Source organism: Setaria viridis, chromosome 3, assembly GCF_005286985.2.
Source record: "Setaria viridis chromosome 3, Setaria_viridis_v4.0, whole genome shotgun sequence".
NCBI classification, from domain to species: domain Eukaryota; kingdom Viridiplantae; phylum Streptophyta; class Magnoliopsida; order Poales; family Poaceae; genus Setaria; species Setaria viridis.
Window position 1 is genome coordinate 21528475 of NC_048265.2, and position 8365 is coordinate 21536839.

Sequence of the window (8365 nt, forward strand, 5' to 3'; positions counted from 1 at the left end):
TATATTTTACTCCCTCCGTCCGGAACTGTGGTTTGGAATCGTGGTTTGTCAAGGATGGAGGGAGTAGCTGTGAGGAGTTCTTGCTAACATCCTGCAAGAAGGTTTGCGTTTGAAGCAAAAGCTACTTACCTCCACCCTGAATTCTGTAGGCGTTCCATGTTGGTACATGCTACTTTGGTTGCTGCGTTTTTTTTCCTCTGTGATTTGCACTGTAGTTTCCTTTGGCTTTGCTGCTGCTTTGGTGTTTTGGCCAGTGAATTAGATATTTGGCTCCTGCTATTGTGCTGGATCAGAAGGATTGTCAGCAATTAGTCGCAGCTTGCATGCGCTTTTCACAAAAGCAGCGTAATATCATTGTTGCTGGAATGTGTCACTACTATTCTAAGCTGTCCCAAACACCACAAGAAAGATATCTCAGTTCAGTACTCGGCAACCATCGTTGACCTCCAGCTACATCACCATCACGGCATCACCCAAACCCTATTCGTTCTGTTCTGTGTGGGCCTATTCTAATTTGCCCAAGCATTCACTATTTTGCGGAAGTTCTTTTCCTGATACGACCATTCTAATTACCTAACGCGAACACGACGGAGAGCTGAAAGTGATGGTAGACAGGGAACCTACACATACGATTTTTAAAAAAAGTGTCTCCTATTCACACCACATAATGCCTGTGAAGAAAATCATTTGGAGGCCAAGTATTCTTTGTAAGGGGTGTAAAGAAAACATGCACAAAACCCACACAAGCCATTCACACCACAAAATGCCTGTGAAGAAAACGTCGAGATTCAAGAGAGACGAGAGGATATCGTGCTTTAGGAACTTGGAACAAGTATTTATCAACAATGGTGGCACACATTGATGAAGCAGACTAGTATAATCCTAACTGTGCAAAGGCGCTCTTTCCAAATTAGACAGCAACATCCAGCATTTGTATTCTGAGCAGAACAAAATAGTACAGTATTACACAACAGACAGCAGTGTTACAAACAGGTTCGAAAGCAAAAAAACACATCAACTATTATGCAACTGCATATCGAAGGTATATTAGATTATTTCTGAAAGCTTTTGGCGGTTTCCAGGGATAGCACTCAGCAGGATGTTGTCAGCACCCAGCAGAATTTGTCCCAAGATCACTACTAACAAACCTCATGGTATGCATCGGATGATTCTAAACTACATCTCTGCTTTACAACACGGCTAAATGAACCAAGAGTAACCAAAAGCCCATATTTCTGCTTTACAGTACAAAAATGATGCAACTCACTAGATCAATGTGATATAGCCTTTTCTTCCCAAACACTAACCTACGTTAAATTGTAGACAATTGGCCACAGTCCTACACTAGCACACTTTAGATATGAATTGAACACTCTTCTTTTATTGATCCGTGGCATTCTTCTATGTTTTTCCAACAAAAACCATACCAGCTGTGAGCTGAAATAAGCTCCAACTCAGCCAAGCCATCAATTATCTGATTATCTCTCATCTTCCCACCCTGGAATGTTTGCAGTGGCCTCGTTCACCATCTTCACAAGGGTGACCTGAAAAAGAAATTCAGATTAACATAAAAAAAATCTAGGGTTGGCCTCATTGGGAAATCCTAACTTCAAAAATATTGATTCAAGCGTACTAAGGCTAGTATCAAGAAGGTGAAATAATTACAAAGAACGAAGCTGTTCAACATAAATTCTGTAAGTTCGCTGTAGAATATGCATTGAACCTGCAATGCTATTGAGCTTCCTCAAGTGTCCATTGCTGCGTGGATTGCCAGTAAAAGTGGCAGCTCTCGACAACTGTCAGCAATAACACTTCAACAGCATAGCAGCCTAGTTGGATAATACTGGTGTAAAACTGAATGAGGCAAATTTAGCAGTTATATGATTGACACGTGCACGATTGGGATGGGCTGTTCTTTTAGTGTTTTTGATAGGTTGCAACAATCAAATAATTGAAAATTCGACGAGCAAAGAAATTATACACAAAAGGTCTATGCTGGGGGCATTCCTCAAAACATCCCCAAAGAATGTAATGAAACAAAAACAAAAGAGTACAATAATTTTCTTAGTGTTGGAAATGGCAAGCATCTACGTTTACACCATGGTGATCAGATATGGGGTCGACCGGGTTGAGGAATGGGGTCGTGGAATGCGGGTTGGGACTTGGAGGATATGGGGCCTCCTAGGGAGTAGGAATGATAATTTGGTAGTGGTACGCGGTCCCAAGGAACTGAGGTCGATGACACTGGGTCCAAGTATGTGGTGGATGCACAAAATACGTATGTGACTAAACTCACATGTAAACAAATGGACATGTTTCAAAGGAAAAATAAAAGGAATAAAGGACACCTTGGGCCGCTATTTCCTGGCCCATCAAGCTCACTTTAACCTCAACCAGTCCTCAAACCCATGGTCTCGTGAACAGGAAGCCTCATACAGAAGAGCAGCAGCTGCTTCCTTTCCCCCTTGCAGTTCTCCTGTAAAGCAGCACCTGTCACCTCGGATGTTCCCACTATGGTTCTACCCACTTCCATGCAATCATTCGATGTAGCGATGCTTCCCATCGCCCCCAAAGCTGCCGCCACACACTCCCAGTTCAACCTTCACTGCAGCAGCCTCTCCCACATGGCCACATCTCATCGCTCCTTTCCCATCATTGGAGAACCCTGAACCCGAGCTCATGACCCAGGAGCAGAAGGGCCGTGACCCAGCCTGAGACAGGACATCAATCCCTGTCGATTTCAATCCACAATTAGGAACAGCATTCCTGGGTCCTGGAACACGGCATTGACCCCATTCCCTGTGATATGGTTTACACTTGTTGGGATGCTACTTTGGTTCTTTACATGTCTGGGAATGTGCTCATAGCATAGTGGTGACCTCCACTAGTGAGGCTACCAACCAGGGCTCGAACCTAGGTTTCCACAAAAAAAAGGCCCCTTGTTGTGTGTTCCCCGTGGTCGTAGTGCGGTTGCTAAAGTGATAGCGCTCAGGTGGTAGCTGGCTTTCAGGGCTTTTCTCAACCTTGAGTGCAAGGCTTTCTAGACCTATACTTTTCTGGTGACTAGGAGCTGTTTATTTAGTAATTGCAAACTTGCTACTTGCTAGATATTGTGTTCTTGGTTTTGGTGATAAAACTTGTTTATAATGTAGATACTAACATGGCCACAAAGCTTAAGCTAAAAAAGCATGGTGTTCTAATCTTCATAGCAAAGAATATTAGAAAAAAATTGTTTGGTCCATTCAAATTCTACCAAACGATACTCTAATCTAGACTTCCTAGCCATTAATTTCATGAGCACCTAGCCTAAACGTGACCAACGCACCTAGCCTAAACGTGACCAACAGTTTACAACAAGTCTCCAATAACATATACAGAAAACTACATACTGGATTAATACCACCCAAGGCAAACACCAATATTCCCGTTATCTCAACAAAATTGTACTCATTTGACGTTATTTGATGGAGCACATTATAACCTAAATGTGAGGATACTAAATAAATAAGAACAGAAAATTAATGTGACATAGAGCAATACACAAGAAACATTTTTATACATTGAACAAGCTGCTCAGAGATTTCATGAACATGAAAACCCAATCATGTGTAGAAGCAAAAAAATATGATACAAAATATTATGCACATACCACACTTTCAGGAACTCCAGGAGGGGGCAGTGAAAGATTCCTTGGTGGTGGTGATTGAATATAAGATCTTTTGTCAAAACGCCATTCACCAATTTTCCCATAAGTTAGCTGACCCTGAGTTAGCACAAGGAAAACCATAAGCATATAATCTTTCTCTGATGTAGACCAGTAGATTTTACAGAGGAATAGAGAGCATCAACAAGGCTGAAAATATTTCATAGATGCTTAAGGTTGAAGTGTAGTCACCTTCATTGTATAATCACATCCATATGTATAATGGATGATGAATGTGTTGTCTGTTTTTAGGTCCCAAGGAGGCTGCAATCACCATCAAGCACATCTTTAATGGTATAAACTGCCATGACTCAACTATGAGATGATTTATCTAGTGACAAGACTTAGCACCTGAATCATAAAATCTTTACGGAGACTATGGTGCACACCATGCAGTGCACTAGCAACGGCATATGCATACCTACAGATATAATGGGAAAATAGGAATGAATAGGAATCACACATGTTAAAGAGAACAAATAAAAGCAGAGAACTTTATACTGACATTTCCAAGACCCATCCAAACGCTTTGTCTGTCTCCTGATCCTCTTTCATTTTTAATGAAACATTCATCCAGGTTGGAGCAATCTTCTCAAGTTGAGCCTAAAGATGTTTATGAAGGCATCAAGATTAACATGATAGGTAAACAGATTGGATAAACATTGAACAATGTCATTAGCACAAAATCAGTATTTACTTGTGCATTACTATAAAAAGTAAAAAGAACAATGCATGGGTACATATGCGATCTTGGCAACCACGATAACCAAACCCGAGTGTTCTGTTAATCATGAGATACCTTCTTGATTATAACTGGAGAGTTGCCAATGGGATCAATTTTTGAGACAGGTCCTTTTTCTTCTGGAAAGAACTTCCTCAATATCTTCTCATTCTCAGTTGGTTTGATGTAGAAAAATGGAAACGCGGCTGGTTCATCACCATGGGCTAAGTTTGGTAAAGGCTTCACAAATACATGATCTGGCTCCGCCATTAATATATAGCTGCAAATGTTTCCATCATGAGCACATAAACAAATCTTCAGCCAGGAGGGGAAATAGGCGGAGCAAATTTACTTACTCTTCTTCGATCTTGGCCCTCTGCAGCCACTGGACAAACGCCCAAGGCCTATTTAAGACAATGTATCCCTGGATAAATCATCGTATCAGCATTCCATAAACTAGCCAAAAGAAAACCACAAAAAGAGCAACCAAGCCCTCACCTTATCCTTGCCTTCGGGAAGGGGGTCAACCACCATGGTGTGTATCTCATCCATCAATCCATCAGGCTTCCCCGAGTGAAGGATCCTTGTAAAGCCGCCCATGTCGGACCCAGGCCGGTTCCTCATCTCCTTGTACCAGTAGTGCATTATCCGGGACTGCCACTGGCTGTAGAGCGCGTCCGTCGCCGTGAGCGCGACGTGGAACCGCTTCGCCGGGTCGGAGCCGGAGCCCGACCCGTACGAGACGGCCGAGTCCCGATCCCCGGCGCCGCCGAGGAACTTGCGCGGCCCGTCCCGGCCCCGGCCGTGCATGGTCAGGAAGTTGTAGGTCGCGAAGAAGCATCCCACGGAGATGAGGATGAGCAGCCAGGGGGAGGTCCTGCCGGCATTCTTCCTCCCGCTCATCCTTGCCGCCCCCCAACACGCGACCAGGGGCAGCCGCTACTCCTGTCGAGTCCTGCGCGGCGGTGACGGCGGCGGAACCGATCGCGGGGGAGTTGCCGGGGAGCCTGCCGGGAGATAGCGCTGGGTGAGTCGCTGGCCGGATCTGAGATTGGGATCCCCCTCGGAGGATGAAACTGAGGGATCGGGGGAAGTAAGATGGAAGGGATGGGACGGGGTGGGCGAGGCGGGAGAGGTATACTCACCTCGACGAGGAAGGCGGTGGCCGGAGAGGCTGAGCGCTCGCCGGCTGTCTCGCCCCCGCCGCGGTGATGGCGTGGTGCGGCAGCGAAGGAGAGAACTCGTTGCAGAGGGGGGAACAGTGAGAAGGGCTTAGGGCATGCACAACGGTTTAGGACTTATGCATAAGCAACTTAAAAATAAGCAAATAAGTTGCTTATAAACCAATCAGTCTTGTTTATAGAGTTGCTTATGGGGTTGCTTCTTATAAGTAAATAAGCAACACACGAGCTGCTTATTTTGCTTATGAGGTGCTCTTTACCCCCTACCCTCATTTATTACTCCCCTTTCTCTCCTCCCGTCCGCACTCTCTCCCCAGATCCGCTTTCCCAGATCCGCTTTCTCTCTCTCGTTCTCTCCCCGGGCCCGGCGCTCCCACCCCGCCGCCACTGCCGGTCTCCGCCCGCCACTCCCGGCCCGCCGTCGCCGCCGGCCTCCGCGCGCCACTCCCGTCTCGCCCCGCCGTTGCCGCCGGCCTCCGCGCGAAGCTCTCGCCCCGGACAGCCGCTCCCGTCCCACCGTCGCCGCCGGCCTCCGCGCACCGCTCCCGCCCCGCCCCGCCGCCGCCGCCGGCCTCCGCGCGCCGCTCCCGCCCCGAACCGCCGCTCACGCCCCGCTGCCGCCGCCGGCCTCCGCGCGCCGCTCCCGCCCCGGACCGCCGCTCCCGTCCCGCCGTCGCCGCCGGCCTCCGCGTCCCGCTCCCGCCCCGCCCCGCCGCTCCCGGCCCGCCACCGCCACCGGCCTCCGCGCGCCGCTCCCACCCTGGCCTGCCGCTCCTGGCCCGACGCCACCGCCGGCCTCCGCGCGCTGCTCCCGCCCCGGACTGCCGCTCCCGTCCCGCCGTCGCCGCCGGCCTCCGCGCGCCTCTCCCGCCCCGCCCCGTCGCTCCCGGCCCGCCGCCGCCGCGGCCTCCGCGCGCCGCTCCCACCCTGGCCTGCCGCTCCGCCCCGCCGCCCGCTTCCGCACAGGCGGACGGCCTCCGCCCGCTGCTCCCTCCTACCCTCGTTTCTCTCTCCCCCCGTCCGCACTCTCTGCCCCCGATCCTCTTTCTCTCTCCCCCCGTCCGCACTCTTTTCCCCCAGATCCCCTTTCTCTCTCTCGTTCTCTCCCCCTACGGCGCCGCCCTTGCGTCATCCCTCCATCGGCACCCCTGCGCCATCTTTTCTCCGGTCGTTTCCACTCCCTCCGACCCTGCGCCATCCTTGAAATCATGGACGGTTACCGTGATTTTTTTTCGCAAGGGTCCTCATCCTCGGCAGGTCCATCCTTCCCTCAACCCCATGGCGTCCCCGATCCCGATGAGTTGGAGCTCCTGTCCCAATGGCCTGAGCAACCACGGGCAGCTCCTAGTGTTTCTGCGGGGAGGGTTGGGATGGAGAATCTCGATCTCAACTCGCAGCAAGAAGAATTCCCCTACATCGATGAGTACTCAGCATTACTGGATCGTGGAAGAGGTCATGCCGAAGGTGGGAGACTAGGCTCGTTTCAACCTCCCCGTCAAAGCGCAAGTGGTGTTCCAATTGGCCGGGGAAGGAGTGCTACACGAGGTTGTGGCCGTGCCCGTGGAAGGAGTGTCAGCGCTTCACATTCGCCGCCCGCAGGTTCACATTCTTTCCTTCATCATGATTGTGGTATGGTTCATTTGTACATGTATGACTTGTAGATATGTTGTACATGTGTTGTCCAATGCTACTGTTGGGAGAATTAGAACAATTTAGACATGTTCCAATGCTACTGCTAGCAAACTGTTAGTTGTTTGTACAAATGTTGTAGATGCCATGTGTTGTGCAATTCTAATGTTGGGAGCCTTCAAACATATTAGGTATTTGTCGAGAATTTACAAATAATTGTGATTTAGTTGTGTCACTCAATTACTTATTTGACTCAATTAGAAGTTCAAACAAGTCCTCAGAAGCAATTAATCAGTTTAGTTCTTTCTGATTTAGTTATTTCTGATTTAGTTTTTTTAATGTACATTTCTGATTTAGTTATTTATTTGACTCAATTACTTATTTGACTGAGCTACAAACTATCAATTCTGATTGTGTGCAATTGTAATATACATTTCTGATTTAGTTATTTCTGATTTAGTTTTTTGTCTGTTTCATTTAGTTATTTCACTCCATTTAGAAACAATCACAATTCAGTGTGTCCAATTATGTTGTGCAATATAGTTATTTCATAGTGATTTGGAAACTATCTATTTAAGTGTGTGGTTACTGTTTGGACTAATTTTGAAAACTGTAGGAGCAATTCCTCCCCTCCGTCCACCAGTAAGGGAAAGGTTATCTTAATTCAGTGGCTGCAGACGTGGCACATCTAATTCAGGTGCAACAAACTTTCCATCGTTCATGAACACGGTGGATGAAGAGGAGATGGATGAAGAAGATGTTGACTCCTTTCCTTCTGTAAGCATTCTTATCTTAGCTACCTCATTTAAGGTCATGTATGTTACATAAGAACAATTTGAGCTATATTTTTCTTCCCATGTTATGTGTTAGAACAAGTATGACAAGGCAAATTGGAGCGCAGAAAATACCGGTATTTTTTGTGAACTATCTGTTGAACAAATGAGGCTAGGAAATTGCCCAGGTGGGAAGATGAATTCTAGGGGTTATAAAGAAATTGCACGAAAATTCAAAGAAAGGATAAACCTGAACCATGCCCCCAAACAATTCAGAAATAGATGGACAACATGCAAGAAACTTTATGAATTCCATAAGTTTGCAATGTCACAGTCAGGATTACGTAGAAAAGCAAAT

General features: G+C 47.4%; 1 protein-coding gene across 2 annotated transcripts; it reads right to left on the reverse strand.

Moving 5' to 3' along the window:
- Positions 1–910: 910 nt before the first annotated feature.
- Positions 911–5725, reverse strand: LOC117848896 (hydroxyproline O-arabinosyltransferase NOD3). Of its 2 annotated transcripts, XM_034730478.2 has the most exons (9): positions 5570–5725; positions 4923–5431; positions 4781–4848; positions 4503–4704; positions 4209–4306; positions 4055–4124; positions 3896–3967; positions 3650–3763; positions 911–1544 (listed from the first exon to the last, which is right to left on the reverse strand). In XM_034730478.2, the coding sequence occupies exons 2-9, from the start codon at positions 5325–5327 to the stop codon at positions 1479–1481; spliced, it is 1095 nt and encodes a 364-aa protein (XP_034586369.1). In that variant the 5' UTR covers positions 5328–5431; positions 5570–5725; the 3' UTR covers positions 911–1478. The 2 variants fall into 2 exon arrangements, with proteins under 2 accessions (XP_034586369.1, XP_034586370.1); XM_034730479.2 differs by lacking the exon at positions 5570–5725 and having other exon boundaries at positions 4923–5449.
- Between the last annotated feature and the right edge of the window lie 2640 nt (positions 5726–8365).

What these genes read in the sequence shown, in the direction of transcription:
- LOC117848896 (XM_034730478.2), bottom strand. Translation starts at nt 5,327, where the DNA reads ATGAGCGGGAGGAAGAATGCCGGCAGGACCTCCCCCTGGCTGCTCATC. An exon ending in CTCCAGTTATAATCAAGAAG is followed by an intron (nt 4,307 to 4,502) that starts GTATCTCATGAT and finishes AAACATCTTTAG; the next exon opens with GCTCAACTTGAGAAGATTGC. An exon ending in CTGGAGTTCCTGAAAGTGTG is followed by an intron (nt 1,545 to 3,649) that starts GTATGTGCATAA and finishes TTTCTTTTTCAG; the next exon opens with GTCACCCTTGTGAAGATGGT.